Raw genomic sequence first — 24,273 nt, 5'->3', positions numbered from 1 at the left:
CACCTCCTCTGGCCCAGGCTGCCCTCACACCCCCTCCCACCGAGAGCTTTCGGGGGGAGCTTTGAGCGGAGGGGAAGGCCCGGGCCCTTCACACACCCCTCACCCGGGGGCCGCTCCGCTCCGGTTCGGTTCGCTCCGTCCCGACCGGCAGAGACTCACCGAGCCCAGCGCCCGCCTCCCACCTCTTCTGATTGGCTGGAGCTCTTCCGCTCTGTGTCTTTCTTTCGGGTCCTAGCCAATCGCCAGGCGAAGCTGACCGTCCTTCCCTCACGGAATTTTCCTATTGGTTGCCCGGCCAGTGTTGCCCGGTAGAACAGGCAGCGGCGGCGCTGCGATTGGCTGAGGCTCCTGACGATTGGGAGGGGAAAGGAGAGGACGGGGCGGAGCGGAGCAGGGAGAGCACCCTTTTTTTTTTTTTTTTTTTCCCTCGTCCCTTGGCTTCCCCCTCTACTATTGGCCGAGGAGCCGGTCGGGTTGAATTTCTGATTGGTCAGCGCACACTGTTGCTAGGCAGGCGAGGCGGCGCGGGGCGGAGCTTCCCCCTTCCGATGAGTCGGCTGTGAGGTTCAGTCAGCTCGAAGCGCCCTGGAGCCGCAGCCACCTCCTGCCTGCCCAAGACCCCGCTGCCCGCCACCGTAGCCCTCCCTGAGGAACCGCCGCCTCCCGCCTCCCCTCGCCCCTTCCCCCCCCAGCGCCATGGCCTCGGGATCCGAGTAAGTGTGGGCCGCCCGCCGGCAGGCCGCGGCCTAGGCCTCACCGCGGCGGCTCTGGGCCCGGCCCGGCCTAACCCGCCTTGCTTCGCCTCAGCGCGGCCGGCGGGCCCGATCCGTCCCACCGAGCCGCTGTGTCATGCAGGCCCTTGAAGAGGCAGAGGCGGTGGCGGGAGGGGGATGGGCCGCTCCCCGCCCGCCGCCGCTACCCCCCCTCCTCCTCCTCCTCCTCCTCCTCCTCCTCTCTTCAGGCCGGGCCTCGCCGGGAAGTGTCGAGTCATGAGGGGGGGCTGGGGAGGGGGGGGCTGGGCCGGGCCTCCCGCTGCGGCCTGGGCGTACCCCTGCCCGGGGCCGCCCGCTTGCCGTACCCCGGCGTGGTCCGGGCCGTCCCGCCTGGGCTAGGCCTCAGCTGGGGAGGGCTTTGTCTTCTAGGCCTTGGGGCAGCTAGGGGGAAGAGGCATGTCCCGGCCTCCTCCCCGCAGCGGCCCTCGGCCTGGGGCTAGCAAGTGACTTGGCATTAGCAGAGGCAGACATGTTGTGCTGGGCTGGCCTCTCTGGCAGCTGAGGCGATCGGCTGTATTTTAGTATCTGGTGTCTTGCCTCACTGTTTTCAGTTCCAGGCTGAGTATCATCTTTCGTGCTCCTCAAAAATGAGTTGAGTAATAGTGACCTCTCTGCTCACAGCCCTTAATGCACAAGCCACTTCGCTACCCCTTCAGAGCAGTAAAAATGAGACCTAAAGATAAGTTTCAAAAAACTTAAAAATATTTGAAGTTACTTTTTTGGTCTTGCCAGAGGTACATTTGATCCCTTTAGTGCCTGTTGTTTGTGTTCTCCTTTTCTTACGCAAGTTTAGACCCGTTCAGTCTTCCAGAGTCAGTTCCAGCAAGGTGTGCCAAGAACTCAGTGTCTGGAGCTTGTGGTGAAAGTGGTGGTGGTCTCAGAGGTGCATTGTGCCACGGAGTGAGGTGAACGGTGTCTTTAAAAAGACATTTCAACTTGAGCAGAGTCCTTTTCACCAGTTGGGGCTCAGCAAAAGTTACTCTGCAACTAGGAAGCAGTTACTTTTTAGTTGCCATTTTTCAGTCAGTGCTGCTGGCAGCCATCTTGCTGAAGTGAGCCTTAGCACAGCCCCTAGCACTGCAGTGCCCGAGGCTGTGGGGTTTCTGAAGGGATCCTCACTTTGCCTGCCTGTCTGAAACAACTTTTGAGAACTTGGCCTCGGAGCAGGGGTGTGAACTCACTGCTTGAGTCTCATGTGCTGTCCCAGGGAGTGGCTGCCATTGTCATGCCATGCCTGTTTGCTTCAATGCATAAAATGCTCCAGGGTTATATATATATATTTTTAATACCTGCCAGTTCACCCTGTAACGTGGATGTTCGTGGTGGTGAGAAGCCTCTGGCAAGTTTTATCTGGGAAGTCAATTCATGAGAATATTGATAAAAAGGTGCAACAGCATACAGAAGGCATGACTGTTTTCACTTTCATTACTGCAGCTGGAATCAGTTTGAGGCAGTGCCTTCTCACTGAAATTTTAGCACAGGCTTGCAGGAGAAACTTTATTCCTTAGTTTCAGTTCAGCTTTGGAGGTTGGTTGGTAGTTGTTTTCAGGAGAGCCACTGGTTGGTAATCACTCTGTGCTCTCTTCCTACCATCCACTGGGCATTGTCACACGCTGAAGGAGGGGAGCTCTGGCACACAGAAAAATGTTGAAGGGATGCAGTTTCTAAAATGTTCCTTCCCTGTGTCAGCTGGGGCTGTTGGACTGCTATGCTGTGAGGCTGACAGTAGGAGTATACGTAGCCTGCTTGGTCTTGGGGCTAGTACACATTTGTTTCAGTTTTATTGATATCTTGCACTTCATATGGGAATCTGACTGTTAGCTGTGCTGGGGATTGCATCCTCACTCCTGGCCACTGCCAAGGGGCAGGCTTGATGCAGGCATAGAGTTTCCTTTTAATCCAGAAGCAGCTCCTAAAGCTACGTTTTTTGTATTCAGTTTATCTCCTTGTTGGAAAGTGAAAGAAAAGGGAAGAGAGAAAGTCTGTGAGGGAGCTGACAAAAGAGGTGAGTGAGGGAGGTGATCTAGAAGATTGTCACCAGGCTCCTTCTGAGGGGAACCTCATTGAGAAGTTTGGAAAGTAACCTAGGTCAGCTGTCTGTCCTGCCCTTAGCTGACGTTTACCAGTGCACTCAGGAAGGTTGACAGGTAACAGCCCCAATGCGTGCTTTAGGCATTCTGAACTTTCTGAGTTCAGGCATTCTGAGCCTGAACTTTCAGTTCTGGCTCTCTGAGGCACAGATGCCAGGAATTCTCTGAGTGAGGTTGAGGTGCTCAGACATATTTTGCTCCATCATCCATGAAGAACCCCCAGGAGAGATACAATGAGAGCAAATGGTGAGGATAGCAATACTCTGAAGTGCCTCTGGAAGGTGGACAGGGCTTGTCTCTCAAGTCCTTACCTTTGCAGCAGAAATAACATCACTCTCTTGTGTAGCTGACATGTAATTTCATAACACCTTTGTTTCTTTGCAGGACTGTCAGGTCAGATAATTGAAGCTGACCCCATGCATTTAGATGCCTGCATGCTCTTTCTTAGAGACCTTTATTCCAATTTTAATGCCACAAAGCTTTTTGATTGCTTTGAGTGCTGTAATACACTGACAGAATTGATCCATCCCTTTCTCCATTTTTAGGAAACTGTAGAGTCACTTCTTCAGCACTAAAACTTTTTTCTAGCATTCAGCAGAGCCAAGTGGACCTCTTGCTGTCCTCTTCGGCCCTGGTGTGTGTAGAGGGGTACCTGAATTGTCATTCCAGATTCATAACAGGTTTTGGTTTATTGACAGTTTTGGTCCAAAAGCTTCCACTTGCTGCCCAGTTCTTCTTCTTCTCTTTGTTTTAATCTTGTGTCCCAGACTGTTTTTTAGGATTCATGGCAGCCTCTGCATCCCAAGTGACAGCCACTCAGTTCCAGTGACAATTCATGGAGCCAAAGTGTGACAACAGTTTTTTATCAGAAAGCCTTTAGATCCACATTTCCTGTGCAGAGGGGTGTGAGTTACTTTCACACTTTCAACAGGCTAAATAGGAGTGTTGTTACTTTCTGTTGCCCCTTTTAAATTCTGACAAATTTATTTCCAGTGTCCAGGAGCTAATGCTGAGGCAGGGTCTGTACAAGTAAGTTGTTTTGTTCTTTATCCACTGTTTTAACTCCCAAGTTCCTGTCTGACCTGTAGATGTCTTGGCTTCATTTTCTTAATCCTTACTGAGTTTTCTGGGAATTGTCAGAGCTTTTGGGACTCAACCAAGACCACGTTTTAGGCTGAAGAAGAAATTAAAGAGCTTCTTCCAGGATGTACCCAGCAGCCTTTCTCACGTCTTTGTGTTCAGAGAATGGATGTGTAACATCTCACATAGTCATCAAAAGGGATGAATGTCCCTGTCCCACCTCTGCACTCTTCAATTAAGAGAGGAAAACCATGATTTTCCTAGTGCTGATGGTCCAGGAAAGACGTTTTACAACCCATCCTTTAGTTCACTTAAAGTTGTCTCTCATTTCCAACATGATTCCCCTGCTACCAGGGCTTATGCAAAGCTTGGAAACCTCTTGGAAACAAACTGGCTCTCCTCACAGGCTTTCTTGCTATTGTTCCTCCTTTTAAGTATCTGAGAAGTACCACCCAGTCTGTCTTGGAAATAACCTCTGTCTTGAGAGGCAAGGGGGCACCTGGAGCAACACCATGCTGTAGGTATGTCATCCCTCTCTGATGTCACCCTTTTAAAGATGAAGTGAGTGTGCCAACTGTTGCACTGCTGCCATGGTCTGTGTTTGTGGTGAGTTAGCTGCTTGCTCTACCACTTCCACTCAAGGATTGATTTCTTCCAGGTATTTATAAAAGAGCATATAAAAAATACTATAAAAGAGCAAAAAGGAGCCAAAGTGTATGGCCAACACCATGGTTCACAAAGCTTTATGCACTTTGCTTATCCTTGCTGCTTGCTTAGGACAAAGGAAGAGTTTATTTTCTTTGTTAGAACCAAACCAAATGGCAAAGTTTTATTTTCCAGCTGTAGGCACTGGCACATTTGGAATACCTGGGGAAAGTGGTCATGTGCCTACAGAGGAGAATAAACAAAACTGTTGGGCCAGGCACAGGGGCAGCTTCCAGGAGCTCCTTGGAAATCAGTTAGTTCAAATTCATATTTCTTATGTAGTGAATTAGTTGCTGTGTTAGATTTTGAAGAAAATCACTTACTCTGCCTTTCTTCCATTTCTGTGCTGTTTAATTTGCTCCCATTTTTGTGAAGATGAACAAATTACCTGTCTTACTTCCTGTGGTGTAACAGGCTTGGGCTGCAGTGATTTCTGTGAGGGTATGCTGAAAAGGTGCTTATATCCTAAAAAGGTGCTTACACCTAAAAAGGAAACTCAATTTGTCATGAACATTGACATATTTCTCCTGCCTTGTTAGGTTTAACTGATAGGCCTGGACAGGCTAAAGTCTTACAACTCTTCCTGTCAGGGGGGCTGCAGCATTGTCCATTAATTCCCCTATTTATCTGGGATTTGACACCAAATAGACTTGAACTTTTGTTTTGGTGGCAGAGGTTATATGTGATTTCAGATGAGTCTGACTGATTCTTTTAGGCAAAACATCTTACAGTCAGCAGCCTCTCACAGACCACTTCTTTTCACGGATAGCTTCACCACTGTTTGAGGCTAGAAAAAGAGTTACATTTACTGACAGAAAACATCATGCTTTGAACTCTTGCAACTGGTACCTGGGAAAGATGTTCTCCTTTATCTTACAAACAACTATAGTTTCTAAAAGCCAAGATGACAAAGAAACCTGCAGCAATGGGAGAGGAAAATGGAGTGGCTCGACATGGGGGAGCATGAGTACCACTCAGCCTGGTAATTTCTGTTTTCTTTGCCAGTTCTAAAGCGGATGACTTATCAACTGCTATTCTGAAGCAGAAGAACAGGCCCAATCGGTTAATTGTTGATGAAGCCATCAATGAAGACAACAGTGTTGTCTCACTGTCCCAGGTACATCATCTATTAAAAACAAAGCTTTTAATCTGGTAATTTGCAAGTTGTTGTTGTTGTATATTAACTTGGAATGTAACCTTGCAAGCTGTATTTGTGTCAGAAGATGCAGGTGTTTGGAGTGAGGGAGGGTTACACTCTTGCATGATAAAAGGTAATTGGGTTCTCAGTTTGTAGGGTATATTTGAGGTTGTGCTCTTAGTCTGGTCTCTGGATTAGCTCTTGACCTGCCTCGTGGGAGCCTCTGTCCTTGAGGGTTAGGATGTCACTTCCAAAATGTAATTCTCCAAAGTCAAATAATTCTCTTTCAAACGCTGGAATTCTTCTTGTGTCCTCAAAAGCTCTCCCTAATGCTTTTACTGTTCACAGGCAAAAATGGATGAATTGCAACTGTTCAGGGGGGATACTGTCCTGCTGAAGGGAAAGAAGAGGAGAGAAGCAGTCTGCATTGTTCTGTCTGATGATACCTGCTCAGATGAGAAGATCCGCATGAACAGGGTCGTCCGCAACAACCTGAGAGTGCGCCTGGGCGATGTGATCAGGTGAGGACTCACTTGCTCAGGACTTGTCCTTGGGTTGCCTAAATAATCTGCATGCTGGCTCTGAATTGTTTGAGTCAGTAGCAGTGGCAGAGTTTGCAGGAGTTACCCTTAAGTGCTTGACAGATGTTGCAGGGATTTTGTTGTGCAACTCTTGCAGAAAGTAGTTGGAAAGCACAGAAGTACACACGTCAGCTTATGGGAGAGAGTTTCCATTCTTGGATGGGGGCTGGGAAGCACATGAGCATTTCTTATGCATAAGGATGCTAATTTGCAGGCTTAAATATGGGAAGGCTAACAGCTGCTCCTCCTGAGCACCTTCCTAATCTGGAATATCCCACGTGCTCTGGGAAAATGGATCCTGGTTTCTGACACTAGACTTCTTAGGGTGATATCTGGAATATTCTTTAAATGCAAAATACTTTTCATACCAACTTCGAAGAGAAGTCAGGCTGGTTTACTCACCCCTCTGTCACTAAAAAATGCAAGTTTTAAACACCACTGTAGCTGGATCAGAACAGTACTTAGACCCAGCCTATGGATTTAAAATAAAAGCGAATCCTTACTAACCTGACATGAGGGTGTTGTTGGAGTAGTTTCTAGTATGACAGCTCAGCTGGTGCTCTCCCCTTCTCCACTGGGGTGGTGTCTATAGGGTTCTCAGCCTTCCAAATGCATTACTGATTGTCTTGGCTTTGTTGCAAGGGTCAGAGAATTTTTGCATCTCTTGCCATCGAGAGTTTTTCTTGCTGGTATTTAATTGCTTATTGCATTACTTTTTGTGGCCTGGTTTCTGCCAGAATCCAGTTTCATGTGCTAATCTCTTCCTGCTTGTGGTCTGTCAGCTGTTTTCCTTCTGGAGCAGTCTGTCTTTTCCTTTACCCTGCTTCTGTGTCCTTTCTCTACATCATGTGGTAAAAAAAGCATCTATTGAAGAGTGTTGAGCAAAGTCATTTATGAAAACTTGCATGCTCAGCTGCCGTTCTACTTAGGCTTTTCCTAGCTGGGACAGCCACTTTGAGCTTTCTGCCATAGCTTGATTCTTTGCACTGCAAAACAGTAACTGTTGCATTTATTTTAAAGGGGGGAAGGGGCCTAGGATCCCTAACCTAAATGTCAGGGACAGAGTGGGACTGACAAACACTTGGCTGCAAGCAGGTTATCCCTAGCTGGTACTGTGGGAGCCTGTTGTGGCTCTCTGAGGTCTTCAGGCTGCATTAATAACTTGTGAGTGTGCCTTGGGGGTGGTGAGTGGGGGCTACAGAGGAGCAGAGAGGTAGGAAGAAAGTATGAAGATCATCTGTGGTGTGGCTACAGCAGAGAGAAGTGAAGAAAAGTGTGTGTAGCTCATGATGGGCATGATTTTTGCCTTGTAAGCATTGAAATGTACTCATGCAGTTGGGAAGTCTCACCAGGCCTTTGGAGGGTCCTTATATGCACTGGTCTGGGAAGGGGTGTCAGTGCCTTTTCCAGATTCAGGTGTGAGTTAAGCATCATGGGACTAACTGGGAGTTTTCTTCTCTTCCAGCATCCAACCTTGCCCAGATGTGAAATACGGCAAACGTATCCATGTGCTGCCGATTGATGACACAGTAGAAGGGATCACAGGGAATCTATTTGAGGTCTATCTCAAGCCATACTTTCTGGAAGCTTACAGACCCATCAGGAAAGGTAACAGTGCCTCTTATTGAAGTTCTGATGGCAGTGGGTGTGAGCTGGTCTTGAGGCTGAATAAAGGGAGTTTCTAGAAAGCTTGTGCAGGTCTCTGCAAAGCATTAGGCTGGCATCTGTAGAGTCAGATTTTGCTGGCACTGATTTAGTTTTTTCCAGATCTTCAGAAGAAAAGGTGATTCCTGCTGCTGTCTGGCAGAGCAGCTTGACAGTTCTGTGTTTTTTAGCTGTGTGAGATGGGAAAGGCTGAACTCAGGAGAACATCTTATTACATTCAGTTGCTGCCACTCGACAGAACTGGGGACTTGCCTGCATATTAATCGAATGTTTAGGTGTACCATCTGGCACCCTGACTAAATTAACTTCTTCAAAGTAGTTTCATTAATAGCTGAGAGAACGTGTAGAAGACCAAATGCACTTTTGGAGCTATGCTAGTAGCACTTCTGCTGGAACAAATAGACCCTAATACACTATAAACACGAGTTGAAGTTAACCAGCTTTTGTACCCCAGTTAAACCACGAGTCATAGTCCAGTAGTAAATATTATTCTGCTCCCAGAGGCAACCAGTTGTAACTAGTAACAACTAGAATAATAACTACAAAATTTATTTTTATTGAGTTAAAGCTTTTTTCCTGTTTTAGAAATGCTAAATTGAAACCGAATGGAAAAGAAATGTGATTCCACACTTTTGTGCTTTTTGTTTAGGCAGAGTATTATTTTCTATTGTTTGCTGTTTGTTACTGGGTGAACTTTTGAGAACTTGAGCTGCTGTGGATCTAACCAGTCCTTGGGTAGTCCCAGTGCACACAGCCCTGGAGTTTAAAATGCAGCTTTACAAATGCCAGCAGTGTGTGCCTGTGTAACCCCCTTGCTTGTCCTCTGGGGCTGCTGGTAGTACCAGGGTCAGCATTTTGCCACATGGGGTTTTACAGGTGACATCTTCTTGGTGCGTGGAGGGATGCGTGCAGTGGAGTTCAAAGTGGTGGAGACAGATCCCAGTCCATACTGTATAGTGGCTCCAGACACAGTGATCCATTGTGAAGGAGAACCCATCAAAAGAGAGGTAAGTGGAGTCCTGCCATGCAGTTCTCCTCCTGAATCCCCTCTGTCTGCAATCTGTTTCTGTGGCAGCACTTGAGAGCAGCAGTGTTTTCAGTGTTTTGGCCATTTTTGGTATCAAATGTAATGGTGAGAAATTCTGGTTTCAGGAGATGAGCTGTTGCTGAAACTAGTCAGAGAAACATACCTCAGTGTCCTTCCTCATGTGTAGGTTTTTCCTTCACCAGTGTGTAGGTTTGCTGATGAGATGTCATGTTTTGGCAGCAGCTGGTTTTGCATCTGCTTCCAGATGTCTCATGCTGGACTTAGATCCATCTTTTACCCCCAGAGTTTCCTTGATCCACAGCAGGTTGAACTTAACACTGTTGCTGAATTTATTGCCACAAAAGAAAGGACTTAGTGCTTTTACAGTGAGAAATTAGAAATCCCAGAATGGTTCTCTTTGAAAAAAAAACATTTCTGCAGTCCCTCAGAGGTCTAGCCTTGAGAAGCCCGAGCTTCACACAACCTGAATGGCTTGCACGACAGGTCTTGATCTCCTTACTGTTTAGAGTAGGAAATAACAGAAAAGTGATCTAAGGCAATTGCACACTTGACAAAGTAAGTACCATTTTACTGCTTGTGAATCCAGATGAGTGCTGGTAAGTTTTGTAGGTAACTGGCTTCTGAAAAATTCACTTCTATGTGGCACCTGTGAGACTGCACCTGGGCATCCCTTGAGTCCAGTTTGGGCTTTTCAGGACACAGCAGTTACAGAGAGGAGCAAGTACAGCTCAGGCCACCAAAACAATGAGGAGCTGGAGGTCAGAATGAGTGAAGAAGGGATGGGAGAGTGAGAGGAGGCAGCCTGGAAAAGGGAAAGCAAAGGGACAGGCTTACTGGCACCTGCCTGCTGTGGAGGGGTAGCTGACCAGGGTCTTCTGAGAGCTGTGCCCAAGGACAGAACAAGAGGCAATGGCATGAACCAAGATGAGGGAAATTCCCAGCAGGTTTCAAAAAAGTTTCCCTCAGCCCTGAAGCAAGGCCCAGAGACTGCAAGAATCTGCAGAGCTGCAGCCCTTGGTAGGGCCAGACTCTCAGCCTGAGGCAGTGGTTTCTGCTCATGGGTCTTGGAATGAGCCCCTCTGAGATTCCAGGCTGTGTTACTTTATTGCTTTAGTGTGGGCTAACCTTGCAGATAACTGAAGCCAGCAGACATTTGGATAGCCAAATGGATGGATGCTGTAGAGCTACACTGGAAGAGCTGGTTAAAGTCAGTCTTATCCACACGACTGAATCCAAACATTCCCTGTTAATTTGAGTCAGTCCTAAAAGACAACACTGCATCTGCAAACTGACTGGTAGCTAGAGCATGTCAGGGAGTTAGAGATACCACTTACTGATTAATGAATAAATATATTTTATATTGGTCTGTTGCTGTCTTTATTAGTCACATCAGAGGGTCACAGAGCTTGTTTTGTGCTGGAGTTTGCAGAGAACCTGGCAGAGAGGTTGTCGTGAAAGACAGTGGGCATCAGTGAGGTCTGGGAACGTGCAGGCAATTCCCTTTGGAAGACAGAGCTGAGAAACAAATGCAAAAGACACCAGGAAGGCTGAAAGTGAGAATCTCAAGATAGAAAGGAGATGGCTGTGAGGAAAAAAACAAATTCCTGGCTCCTGTAGACCTGGAAGGGTTGTTGGAACTGTTGTTTTTCTGCAGCTGTTTAATGTGTTTTCTTCTGGGTAGGATGAAGAGGAGTCACTGAATGAAGTGGGGTATGATGACATTGGTGGCTGCAGGAAGCAGCTGGCTCAGATCAAAGAGATGGTGGAACTGCCCCTCCGACACCCCGCGCTCTTTAAGGCCATCGGGGTGAAGGTGAGTCCCCATCTGCACCAGCTGGGTGGGTGGGACTGTCCCTACAGGTGACTCTTGATGTCAGAGGTTTTGTGGGGGGGGGAAGGTAATGTGTAGCATTTTTTTTAATGCTGGGAAGCATTTGCTTATATTCTCTGGACACAGATTAAAGTGCTGCCAAGTTGCTAAGTGTAGTGATGCTTGGATCAACGCTGTCAGTTACTGGCAAGGCTTTTGTTTGTGTGTCATGAAAAACAGAAAGGGTGTTGATGGCAGTGATGGGATGACAGCTGTTGTGTGAGTTTGCATCCCTGTTTCGGACCAGCTTTGTCAAATGCTGATGGTTTTTCACTGTGAAGCTACTGAGGCGTTCAGGTATGAGCTCACCACCTAAGTCTCTTGCTTTTGTCCTCAGCCTCCACGTGGGATCCTCCTGTATGGTCCTCCTGGCACTGGTAAAACACTGATTGCCCGAGCAGTGGCCAATGAAACTGGGGCTTTCTTCTTCTTGATTAATGGTACGTTTTGTGTCTGCTTTGGCACCAGGTCTGCTGTGTGCTTATTCATCCATCTTACAGTAATGACTCATGTTGGTAGTGCTTGTACAGCCACGTTTTCTCCCTGACATCCATCCTTACCTCTTTCAAACGTGCTTCTGGGGGCACTTGGGGACTGTTAAGTGGAAGCATCTGTAGTGGCAGTGCCCTTAAACTTGATTGTATTGTGTCAGAGCAGTTGAAAGGCAGCTTTGTGACACAGGGACTTGGAGTCTGGCTGCTGGGTGGCCTTTTATGTTGGTGAGAGCAGAGCTGAGAGTTAGATGCTGAGAATATTCTAAATGTAGGTGTGCAGGACACTTGCTTCTGTTGCTGCCACAGTGTTCCATTCAGGAGAGAAACTTGTCTGCTGTGAATTTCTGTTTCTCCTAAAGTAAAGCAGAAGACTTTACTTTGTTTCATATTACATTGATTAGGAGGAACTTTCCTGAAAGCTGTAAGGAGTACCCTGGGACTTTGCTACAAGAAACAGGACCTCCTATTGATAGTTCTCACCTGTAGCAATTGTGATTGCTGGTTTACGTCCAGTAAGGACTAAATTCAGCATTTTCCTTACATATTTTCTGTTCCATTTTACAGTTGGTGCTGGAATAATGCCTTTACTTATGGAGTGCTGCTTTGCTTTTCTGATTTCAGTCCCATAGACCCATGAGGGCAATAGGAAGGGAGTGTACAGCACAGCATAGCAATGACCAGCAGTAGGAAGGTGGCCTGTGTTGTATCTCAGCATACCAGATGTAGAGGGACAGGTTTTAACCATATGTTGTCCTTGTCAGATACTTCCTGAAGTGTGTGGAAGTTGTCTCTATTCCAGTGAGCCAGAAGTTTCTTTAGGCACTTTACTTCTATTGCAGAGTAAAAAGATACATTGTCAGGGCTAGTGGTATGTTCTCTGTCTGCCAGTCCCAATCCTGGAGCTTGCAGGCAGTGTTGTAGGCAGAGCTGCTGTGAACTGGAGAGTTGACCTGTGAAGAAACACTCCCAGTACCTGTTGACACCAGTGGCTTTGCAGCCAGCTTGCTTCAATGAGCCAGCACCTCTGCACTCCAGAGGATCAGGTTTCTTTTTCTTGGATATTTTAGAAACATCCTTCCTCTTTACCACTCCCATCTGCATGATGGAAAAAATATCTAAAACTTTTTAAGTGTATAAATCTGGAAGCCTGCACTGGTGCTCAGCAATTGGAGGAGATTTCTGGGGAGTGCTGTCCTTCCATCTGGGATTGGTGTGCTCAAACATTTATTTTTTCATGTATTTTTTCAGGGGATGTGGGGTTTAGGTTTTGGGGTTCTTTTTGTTTTGTTGGGGTTTTAAAGCTAATGTATAGGATCTTGCAGAGGTAAATGTATACCTGTGTGATGAAAGATAAAGGAAGCTTCAGAAAAAAAGCTCAGAGCTTTTTCCTGATCCTTCATCACCATATAATTTGATTGCTTCTCTTGCAAGCTAGGCCTGGCATTAGCAGTGTGTGGTGGCACATTACAGAGAAGCTCCCCAAGTGTGAAATAGGGTAAGGAAAGAGGCAGCTAAAGGTAACTCATTGCCTAGCACTGCATTCTGTTAGAGCAAACTGAAGACACCAGAATAATGATAGAAAGTAATTCTGCATGCTGTCCTTGCCTGTTCAACTGCAGACTTAGTGAACTCAGTTGATAGTATCCACTTTAGCTCGAAACATAGCTTGTCCATTGTGAACGTTTTGCTAGAAACATTCATCTGCATGCTTGGGTCTTGCTGCCTGTCTGCCAGTGCCACAGTGCCTGTTTTTCAGGTCCTGAGATCATGAGCAAGCTGGCTGGTGAGTCTGAGAGCAACCTGAGGAAAGCCTTTGAAGAAGCAGAGAAGAATGCTCCTGCCATCATCTTTATTGATGAACTGGATGCCATTGCTCCTAAGAGAGAGAAGGTAAAGGAGGCCTTTAGGAGGTGGAGGAGTAGAAGGTAAAGAGGGTGCCTTTTGGTAGCAGCTGATGTGAATCCTTGCCTTTAACTGCAGGGTAAAAACAGTCTTTAACTTTGTATCTGAGTTCAGCTGGGCTGGAGAAGAATTAGATACAATTTCACCATGTGTCTTACCTGTCTGCTTTGGTGCAGCACTCCTGCCCTGAGCTTTTGGCCTGAGCGCTGCTTTCTCCCTCCACAGACACACGGAGAGGTGGAACGTCGCATTGTCTCCCAGCTGTTGACTCTGATGGATGGGCTGAAGCAGAGAGCACATGTGATTGTTATGGCAGCTACCAACAGACCTAACAGCATTGACCCAGCTCTCAGGCGGTTCGGTAACCATGACTGCAGTCCCTTTTTTGTGTCTCACAGACTTTGTTACAGGCTGTGCTTCACGGACCTTGGGAGGGTTGAGCAGAGGTTAACACTAAACGTCTTCTGTGTTATACAAGCTCTTGAATTGTCTCTAGCTGCTTGTTTGAAATTCATCTCTGTGCTTCCAGCCTTTGGTATCATTCTTCTGTGCCATATTAGGTTACAACTTGTAGAAATAAAAGCAAAAAAAAGAAACCAAAACTTTGAAATGGAAAAGTGTGTTAGCCTATGTTAGGTGAAGTTATTTCAGGACCCACTGAAGCAGTAAATACTTCAGGGGCTGTTTGTGCCTGAGGTTGCAAAGAATACCCTGAGCTGTCTGATTTCTCTTCCTTTTACTGATGAGAAGTCAAGATGTTACTGAGATTGAAGTTTCTGAAACTTTGCAGTGTGACCAGTTGGTAAAGCCTGTAACAGTGAACCAGGCAAGTGCGTGGGGGAAAACAGCTTCTTAAGTGTGTAGTGAGGTTTTTGAGTATGCAGCTGTGGCTGCAGGCAAACAATGGGTATACTTACTGTGGGTAATAGGCTTTAATACTAGGTTTATGTATATATATAATAAGAGGTTTCCTGCCTCTCCAGATACTGGGCAATTTATGTTATTCACCACTTGGTTTCTGCTATGAAAGTTCTGAAAAATTAAAGCTCTCTATATTTGTAAGCTCTTGTGGTGAGGACAAAAAGGTAGAAATTAATATCTTATGGTGTGTTGGTTTGGGAGGAGTGTAGTTCCCTATGAATGAGGTTCAGAAAAAGTCACTGAACCAGCAGTCCTGTGTCATATAACCTTGAACTGTAATTAATATGGTAGTTTTGCTTTCTCTGAATGGTCAAAGCCTTTCCTTCTTCTCTGCCTCAGCTACTGTGCTGGTAGATGCTGCATGGAAACTTAAAATTCTGGCATTTTCTGAAATTCTGTGTGTGTGGCTTGTCATCACGTTTTTCAGTCAAAGGGGGGCAGCAACTGCAGCTCCAGCCCCTCTGGTTCACAGAGTCAGCAGCTCAAAGTGTGTTTTGTGGTCCCCAGGTCGTTTTGACAGGGAGGTAGATATTGGTATCCCAGATGCCACTGGCCGCCTGGAGATCCTGCAGATCCACACGAAAAACATGAAGCTGGCTGATGATGTGGATCTGGAACAGGTGAGCATTGTGCTGTCAGGAAAGCTTGTCCCTTCAGACACAGTTCCTGATGCTCCATTTTGTAGTGGAAGAGTTGTTAAGGACGGATTGCATAAATGCAGCTGCTCATTTAGGACAGTATGAATCTGGGTGAACGTGTGATCTCTGTAGACTTCCTTCTGACTAGTTTACCAGTGACCAAAAGTCCTCGCTCACTAGTTAAGGCTCAGTGAAACAGATGTGTGTACATCCAGCCTGGGAGCTGCCTTGCCACTGTGCTCCTGGATTCATTTGCTGTGGTGGTCTCTTTAAAAGTAAAACAAGCCTCACTCAGAGGTAGGTGAGCTTTGTGGTGACACTGGACATCATGTGTAGACACCACATGGATGGTTCCTGAATGAAGAACTGCAGCCCTCAGGATTATCTTTCAGCACACCATCTGAATTCCAGTTGCTGCTTTGATCTCAAGTAGGAGGTGTAGTAGCAGTGTCTTCATCTTTTAAATATGTGGTAGCACTTGAAAACTGTCTACGTGGTAGATCTTGAAACTGCATCAAGGCACTGACGTTCCCTGTCCTCCAGAGCTTTGCTGCATCTCCCACTGAGTGGCCAGAGCTTGCTTTGTCCTTGCAGAGTTGTTGCTTGTGTCCTTGTGAGTCATGGTCAGTACTCTGCTTTCAGGTGGCAAACGAGACCCATGGCCATGTCGGTGCTGACTTGGCTGCTCTTTGCTCAGAAGCTGCCCTTCAGGCTATCAGGAAGAAGATGGATCTCATAGACCTAGAAGATGAAACCATTGATGCTGAAGTGATGAACTCGCTGGCTGTGACCATGGATGACTTCAGGGTAAGGCAGGAGTTGCCCCTCTTTCTGTTGGGTGCAATGTCTTAATTGCTTGTCTGATCATAAAGTGTGAGAATTCATATAATAACATTTTCTTCTAACAACAGTGGGCTCTGAGCCAGAGCAACCCTTCAGCTCTTCGGGAGACTGTGGTGGAGGTGCCACAGGTTACCTGGGAAGATATTGGTGGCTTAGAAGATGTAAAGAGAGAGCTCCAGGAGCTTGTACAGGTAAGGGTTTCCAACAGGTTTCTGCCTTGTCAGCTTGAAAAATTATTAAAACTCAGAACTACTTATGATTCCAGCTTGGGCTGTGAACAGGGTAAATGCAGAGTATTTTAGAGTATTTTCTTGTAAAGGACTAAAAATATCCATGCTGTTCCATCTTAGTGAACTTGTAAAGGAAGGTGCTGGGAAGCAGCATCAGGCTTTCCTGAGCTGTCTGCAGGGTCCTGTTGGGTGGGTGTTGTGTTACATGCAGAAGCAGCAGCAGTTCTTCTCCTAGGTGGAGACCATCTCAGCAGGACCACTGCTGAAAATCCTCCTTTATAGTGGTTTTATGTGCCATAAAAAGGATGGAGATTCTCACGTAGAGAGCCTCCGAAGAGCTTTTCATTAGTGTTAGCACAGGGACAGGTGAGAAGTAATGGTGAAGCCTTCTATGCAGGGAGAGGCTGGGACAAAAAAAAAGACTTCAGTGCTTTGTGGAAACTTCTAGTGTCTGAATTGGGGTGATTTTTGTTTGATCTTTCCTCCTTTCTGTTGACACTGTAGAAAGAGCGTGTCTGTGAATAAAATAATCTAATTTTCAATCTAATTTTCTGATGTTGAAATCATCACCTATCTCTGACCTTGTTGCTGAGGATAAGTGCTCACATCAGACACCTTGCCTTGTCTCTGGAGAACAGAGCTAATAGGCTAGATAATGAGCTGTTCCCTTTTGCTTCTGCGGGACAGAGTGAAGCTGGGGTTAAGTGTGCTAGAAAACTACCTGTACCAGCACTTAGTTCTAAGAGGTAAATAGGTTGCGTAAGGTAGCTTTCCAGTTTAGCTGTGGTGCTCTTCAAACCAAGGTCCCTTTAAAAACTCCAGTGACACTGAACAGGCAGGGTCTTTGTTTTAACACACCGGGAATCTCAGGTAGTGTTTCTGGGAGGAAGGGAAACAAAACCAATCAAGTAAAAGATGTCCCTGCCCATGGGAGGCGATGGTGGGTTAGAGGTTCTCTAGAGATCCTCTTCCACACAAACCATTCTGTTATTCTAAGGGGCAGGCCTGTTCTGGCTCTTCATGACAGGTTTTTGTTGTTTTTTTATTTATTTATTCCTTCAGTATCCTGTGGAGCACCCAGACAAGTTCCTCAAATTTGGTATGACCCCATCAAAAGGGGTTCTGTTCTACGGGCCACCCGGTTGTGGTAAGACCCTGCTGGCCAAAGCCATTGCCAATGAATGCCAGGCAAACTTCATTTCCATCAAGGGCCCAGAATTGCTCACCATGTGGTTTGGGGAGTCTGAAGCCAACGTGCGTGAGATCTTTGACAAGGTGGGTGTTTTTCCTGCTCCCTGTGCTACATTTGTGCTGAGATACCCCCAGAGCTTTGCTCCCACTGTGTTTGTATTGCTGGCCTCTCTCTTTGTGTCTTTTGCATTTTCCCTGCTTGCACTGAGAGCGGGGGCTGCTCTCCTGATGTTAGGGAGTTAATGCTCTTCAGCAATATTAAAATATTCAGCTAGTTAAACTGCTTTCTGCAGCTGCACTTTGCATCTGTTACAGGAAGATAAGTGCCCTGGTGCCGTAGCGGTGAGGGTAGCTTTAGGATGGGGTAGATAATCCTCTGCATTCCAGAAAATTTACCTTGGGATCTCTTTCACCATCACTACCTCCACATTGTCAGATGTGTTCTTGGAATAGAAAGAAGCTCACTCTTACTGCCCAGTTCCCCTGTAGGTAGTGTCACCTCCTGCCCCAGAATGTATCTGTGTGGATTTTCTGGGAAATCGTCACTACTGTGCTCAGAGAAGGTGCTGAAAGCATGAAATTGGAAGGGAGAGTAAGAGAAAAATGGAGGTTGGCAAGGATCTCAGGCCATCTGATACAGCTGTGTGTTCAGAGCAAGGTGTAAACTTGGAAATTTGATCAGATTGCTCAGGGCCTCCCATTCTGAACATGTGCTAAGGATGGAGAATCCCTGACCTCTGGATGTGTGTGCTAGTATTTGAGCTCTCTTGCTGTGAGGAATAGAATTGCTGTATTTCTAACTGGACTTCCCCTTGCTGCTGTTTGCACCTGTGGTCTTCCATCCTTTTGCAGCACACCTTGAAGAAGGATCTGACTCCCTTTTCCCTATAACTACCCTCTAGGTAGCTGAAATCAGCAATGGGATTTCCCTTTTTCACTGGATATATCTTGCCTACTGGTACTTGAGTGCCTAAATAACTAACTGACAACCCTAGATCTTGCAGGTTCTGGACCAGGCACATTGCTTCCAGCTTTCCCTCTAGGCATTTTCATCCCTCTGCCTGGTTCACAATGCTCCCAGCTTAAGGGAAGTTCCAACATCTCATTCAGGAGAGTTTAACTGAAGGTTTATGTAGCATGACACTGCTCTGGAGCAGCAGCTCCTCCAATATCTCTTTGCAGCAGGAGTGCTCTGGTACTTCTCTGAGCTGCTTTAATCATAGAATCATGGAATTCGCTGGGTTGGAAGGGACCTCTGAGACCATCAAGTCCAACCCTTGATCCACTACTGCTGCAGTTCCCAGCCCATGGCACTGAGTGCCACATCCAGTTTCTTTTGAAATATCTCCAGGGATGGAGAATCCACTACTTCCCTGGGCAGCCCATTCCAATGCCGGATCACCCTCTCCGTAAAGAAATTCTTTCTAATATCCAACCTAAACCTCCCCTGGCACAACTTAAGACCATGCCCTCTTGTCTTGCTGAGAGTTGCCTGGGAAAAGAGCCCAACCCCCACGTGGCTACCCCCTCCTTTCCGGGAGTTGTAGAGAGCGATGAGGTCTCCTCTGAGCCTCCTCTTCTCCAGGCTGAACAGCCCCAGCTCCCTCAGCCTCTCCTCATAGGGTCTGTGCTCGAGTCCCTTCACCAGCCTGGTTGCCCTCCTTTGGACCTGCTCCAGGACCTCGATATCCTTCCTAAACTGAGGGGCCCAGAACTGGACACAGGACTCAAGCTGTGGCCTCACCAGGGCTGAGTACAGGGGCAGAATCACTTCCCTGGACCTGCTGGCCACGCTGTTCCTGATCCAGGCCAGGATCCCATTGGCCTTCTTGGCTACCTGGGCACACTGCTGGCTCATGTTCAGCTTCCTGTCAAAGAGCAGAGTGAGAGCAGTGCCTCCTCACGGGGAGGTATTAACATGGAGTCATTGTTCCTCTTGGCTTTTTCCAGGCCCGCCAGGCCGCCCCTTGTGTGCTCTTCTTTGATGAGCTGGACTCCATCGCAAAGGCTCGAGGCGGGAACATCGGTGATGGCGGCGGTGCCGCAGACCGTGTCATCAACCAGATCCTGACAGAGATGGATGGCATGTCCACCAAGAAGAACGTCTTCATCATCGGTGCCACCAACAGGCCAGACATCATTGACCCAGCCATCTTGCGCCCTGGGCGCCTGGATCAGCTCATCTACATCCCCCTGCCCGACGAGAAGTCCCGGGTTGCTATCCTGAAGGCCAACCTGAGGAAGTCACCAGTTGCCAAGGTAGGGTCTGCACCCTGACTGTGTCTGGCCCGGGTTTGCTGTGCACCACACGTGCTCCTCACAGGGGACCCAGCAGAGAGTGATTGCTCCACGTGGTGTGGAGCCGGGAAACCTCCGGTCCCTGGATGGAAGGATGGAAGTGAAGAGGGAGGGGGAGGCTGGAGCTCTGAGGTCAGTGTCAGCGTGTGAGCACAGCAGGGCTCTGTCACACAATGGAGTTCTGCCCACGGTGTGGGAAGAGGAAAGCCTGGTACAGTGAGGTGCAAAAGGCTCTTGTGCACTGAAAGAAAAGTAAATGGAGAACATAGGGGTGGGAGGTGAAAATTGAAGAGGAACCACTGCAGTTAATTGTTGCTGAGCTCTATCCTTGGCAAAAGCTATGGTCCCTGGCGCAGGGCACAGGCAGTAATCAGTGAAAGCAGATGCTAAGTTAGAACTTGAGCTTTTTATGCCAAACTTAGCTTTTTAGGTGCTGTTGATACAGAAGGTTCAAAGAAGGTTGCAGTACTACCCCTCAGGTGAGGGGAAGAGGGAGGAGGGCATCAGTTGTCTTGATCTGTCTGTGCCGCTCTCCATTTTCCATCTGACAGTGTTTTGTTTGACTTGAATGCTGAGATCTGAGCAGATCATACCCCATATCCACAAATGCTGAGGCATTTACAGCTGCTTCCTGGCTTCTTGCTGGGTGTGTGGGGAGCATGGCTTGCCTCCCCAGAAACAAGAACCTTAACAGATGATCTCTTCAAAACTGGATAAAGTTAAGACAGCATCCTGATACCATGGGATCTAACGCGAGCTCTCTGTCACTTGAGGCTGTCAGGTGTTAAGGAGAGGTCTCTCTCTTTTTTTTTTGGTTTTTTTTTTTCCCCCCACTAGGATGTCGACCTGGATTTCCTAGCTAAGATGACCAATGGTTTTTCGGGGGCTGACCTGACAGAAATTTGCCAGCGTGCCTGCAAACTCGCCATCCGCGAGTCCATCGAGAGCGAGATCAGGCGAGAACGCGAGAGGCAGACCAACCCTTCTGCCATGGTGAGTGGGGCACCCCTGGCTTTCCCTCCTCACCCAGGTGAGGCCTGGTGGGTCCCTCTCATGGGGACAGGCAGGGTCTGGTGCAGATTGTGAAGCTGGAGTGAGTGCTTTGTTCTGATCCTGCGGGAGGTTGAGACCTTCCTGTGCTGCCTCGTGGTCAGCATCGCTCAGAAGACTTCGCTGTGGTCCAGGCTCATGGTCTGCTGCAGCATACACCTGCACCTCCTGCAGCTGTTGGAGCATCCTGGCCTGGAGAGAGGCTGTGAGTGGCCATCAGGCCCAAGGGGCTTGGCCACACAGCTCACCTGGGCCATCTATCCTGCTGCAGGAAGTGGAGGAGGACGACCCGGTTCCGGAGATCCGCAGGGATCACTTTGAGGAGGCGATGCGCTTCGCTCGCCGCTCCGTCAGTGACAACGATATCAGGAAATATGAGATGTTTGCACAGACTCTGCAGCAGAGCCGTGGCTTTGGCAGCTTCAGGTACGTGTGGGGAAGCAGGTGGGGGGGGGGGGGGCAGCGTGGCTCAGCTGGCAGCATGACAGCTTTCTGCTGGATCCTGGGAAGGAAACCCCTCTTCCGGCTCTCCCCAGCATGTACATCAGTCAGTACACAACGTGGCAGGTGTAGGCTGGTGTCTAGGTACTCTGTTAGTCCATCTGAAGTCCATCCACACATTTTCCTTTAACACAAGCAGCAGCCGGGTGCTGTCTGAGCCTTTTGCATGACCTTCCCTGAGACTTCATCCCGCTTCTCCATGACCTTCATGACCTTTGCATGACCTTCTCCATGACTTCATCCCACTTCTCCTACCCGATCCTGCTTGGTGATGTTAGCGTGGTGGGAGGTGCTGAGCTGCAAGGAGGCATCTGAACAGCATGTTTTCTTTCCCTTCTCCTGCTGCATGCAGGTTCCCCTCGGGCAACCAGGGTGGTGCTGGTCCCAGCCAAGGCACAGGAGGTGGCAGTGGGGGCAACGTGTACAGTGAAGACAATGACGATGATCTCTACGGTTAACTCGCTGTCCTCGGTGGACCAAACTCCAAATCAGGCCACGTTGTACAGGGAAAAAATCCAATGTTCTTGGACTCTGGGCTTCTTCATTCCTCAGTCAGAACAATGTAGCTGCACGTCAGACTTTGCACAGGGAATGTTTTCTGCAAACACAAATCCAAATCTGTTGTTCAGTTGAGAGGCAAGCAGTGAATTAACAAGGTGGGGATCTGACTTAATTTCTGAGAAATTTCTGTTTTAGTTTATGTGGCAGAATCAGCAGTTTTAGCAAAAGGGTACAACGCTAGCCTGTATTAAAAAACAAAACAAAAAAGAAAAAAAAACCAACAAAACAAAAAAACCACATAAAACCCCCACAAAAATAGTTTAAAAAAAAATAATAAAAATCCCACAAAACTCTAGCCAGGCCCCAGCAATTCCTTTGTGCAGTGCTGGAACTGTCTGTAAAGCTGTGTCTGGGTGCTGTTTGAGCACTGCTTCTCTGTTGGAGTCTGTCTGTTGGTCTGTGCACATCCCTGCTGAGTTCAGGCTGTCTCTCTTCCCAACACCTCTTAACTTACCTTAAATGAATAAATTGATTTGGCAGAGTATCCCCACTGCCCTGGCTTGGCAGGAAGCACCGAGTAAGCCTGGCAGCAGGTGTCTGCTGTTGCTTCTCTGTTAACTGGCCCTGGGCTCTTGTGTCTCCTGCTGCTCTGGCTCCTCAGCAGAGGTGAGGTGTGATCCTCTGAAGTGATCCCTGGCTCCTCTGTCCTGCCTGCAGGCACCAGGGGGCTCTGGGGCTGCCTCAGGGGTCTGTGATACAGCGTGACACCACTGTGGTTAGGAAGGAAGGTAACTCCAGCACAGTGCTTTGTGTGTGTCCCCTTGGGTTTCTGACAACTGTCTTGGCTCTCTGGTACCGGCCAGCCCTGTTTATGCCCCAGTTGGGTTCTGATCACATTTCTTCTCCCTCCTTTCCACTTTGTAGAATTGTAGAGTCATGAAGTTGTTTTGCCTAGAAAAGACTTATTAAGATCAAGTCCAACACTAAGCCATGTCCCTCAGCAGCACATCTGCCTGTCTTTGAAATAGCTCCAGGGATGGTGACTCCACCACTTCCCTGGGCAGCCTGTGCCAGTGTCTGACAACCCCTTCAGGGGAGAAACCATTCCTGATACCCAGTCTAAGCCTCCCCTGGCACAACTGGAGGTCATTTCCTCCTCTCCTGTTGTTACCTGGGAGAAGAGACCACCCTGCTCCTTCCTGTAGAGTGAAAAGGTCTCCCCTGAACCTTTTCTCCAGACTAAACAACCCCAGTTCCCTCAGGCTGCTCCTCACAGAACTTGTTCTTCAGAGCCTTCCCCAGTTTCATTGACCTCTGGACTCACTCCAGGAGCCAGGCCTTGCTCCTCATCAGTGTTTGCAGGGATGCAGGGACTGAGGGGCTCTGCAGAGATGTTAAAAGCAGATTGGCTGCCCCAGGCCTTTGAGTCTGAATCACGATAGAGAAGAGAAGCTGCCTCTCAGCAGGAGCAGCTTCCTGCCCCCAAACTTGTCACATCTCCCAGGGCACCATCAAACCAGGGTTTAAGGAGAGGGGAGTCTTGGAGCAGCAGAAGGATGGGACTATCCAAGAGAGGGGGGTTGTGGAATCGGGAACACTGTGTTTAAATAGCACAACAGCAGGAGGTCTGCAGGCCCCCCGGGGAGGGTGGGCAACTCAGGTGCTGTGTCCTACTTCAGGATTCTGCCAGCACTTCTCTTGCCCTGTCCTCATGCCACCTCTTAGAACACTGCTGTACACTGCTGCAGGGACCTGGCCACAGCTTCCTCCTGTCACTGAGGGGCTGAAGACAGTAGGGATGGTGCTTCTGGCCCTCATCTCCCCTTTCTGGTCCAACTGGAACCTGGAATCTTACTCCCAGGCTGCCTGCACTTCACCTGCCCCACATCTTTTTGTGTCTGCTGCTTCACCAGTGCAAGCCCCAGGGAAGCAGCTCCAGTGTCCAGAGAAGGAAACCAGGAACCAGCTGCTTTCAGCTGACCAGAGGTGTGGAAGGGGCAGATCTGCACCCACACCAGGAGAATTCCAAGACTCCCAAAAGCATTCTCCAGCTCTGGCAGGGTGTGGGTTTTTTCTTCCCCACCCATTTAGGACTGTCACCCCCCGCAGCCAACACCAGGGGAAGATCCATCCTGGTATCTGTGGTTACTGTGTTCTTCCAGTACTTGAAAAGGCTACAGGGAAGTTGGAAAGGGGCTTTTTACAAGGCAAGTCCTGTCACCTTGGAGTGATAGGACAGGGGGGAACAGTTTCAAACAGTTGATTTCGATTGGAAATTAGAAGTTCTTTCCTGTGAGGCCGGTGAGACACTGGCTCAGGTTGCCTATGAAAGGTGTGGATACCCCATCCCTGGAAATGTTCTAAGCCAGGCTGGATGGGGCTGGGAGCAACCTGGTGTGGTAGGAGGTGTCCCTGCCCATGCTGGTGGTTGGAACTACAAATCTTCAAGGCCCTTTCCAACTCCAACTGCTCAGTGATTCTGCTGTGGAGCCCAGGGCAAGCTGGGTATGGGATGGTGGGATGTGTGTCCCAGCTCCTGGCAGTCCCATTTTTCTCTGTTGCCTCTCCTAATTGCAAGTGCTGATTAAATCCAGCAGGAGGGTTGCAGAACCTCACCTTTCTTCCTTGCTGCTTGTGTGACATGGCTCCTGGTGGGGACAGCACCCACGGGAGCTCCAGGAATGTCTGCCCTGGAGCAGAGTAAACCTGCTGGGAGGGGTGGGGCGCTGAGGGTGTCCATCAGATCAGCATTTG

General features: G+C 48.2%; 1 protein-coding gene across 2 annotated transcripts; it reads left to right on the top strand.

Annotated features, from left to right (window-relative positions):
- Positions 1-505: 505 nt before the first annotated feature.
- On the top strand, positions 506-21,834 carry VCP (valosin containing protein). Of its 2 annotated transcripts, XM_030468044.1 has the most exons (17): positions 506-713; positions 5,654-5,765; positions 6,135-6,307; positions 7,833-7,975; positions 8,909-9,039; positions 10,762-10,893; positions 11,288-11,390; positions 13,201-13,334; positions 13,572-13,707; positions 14,775-14,887; positions 15,548-15,712; positions 15,817-15,939; positions 17,041-17,253; positions 19,120-19,428; positions 20,305-20,460; positions 20,789-20,943; positions 21,371-21,834. In XM_030468044.1, exons 1-17 carry the CDS (start codon positions 697-699, stop codon positions 21,474-21,476), a joined length of 2,421 nt encoding a protein of 806 aa, XP_030323904.1. In that variant the 5' UTR covers positions 506-696; the 3' UTR covers positions 21,477-21,834. The 2 variants fall into 2 exon arrangements, with proteins under 2 accessions (XP_030323904.1, XP_030323905.1); XM_030468045.1 differs by lacking the exon at positions 5,654-5,765 and having other exon boundaries at positions 559-713.
- Positions 21,835-24,273: the final 2,439 nt, after the last annotated feature.

Source organism: Calypte anna, chromosome Z (genome assembly GCF_003957555.1).
Source record: "Calypte anna isolate BGI_N300 chromosome Z, bCalAnn1_v1.p, whole genome shotgun sequence".
Lineage (NCBI taxonomy): Eukaryota > Metazoa > Chordata > Aves > Apodiformes > Trochilidae > Calypte > Calypte anna.
Note: the sequence above shows the minus strand (reverse complement) of the source record. Positions and strands in the feature narration are given on the sequence as shown.

Coding starts and splice junctions, on each gene's coding strand:
- VCP (XM_030468044.1), top strand. Junction 13,708..14,774: donor CCCAGCTCTCAGGCGGTTCG/GTAACCATGACT, acceptor TGTGGTCCCCAG/GTCGTTTTGACAGGGAGGTA. Junction 15,713..15,816: donor TGACCATGGATGACTTCAGG/GTAAGGCAGGAG, acceptor TTCTAACAACAG/TGGGCTCTGAGCCAGAGCAA.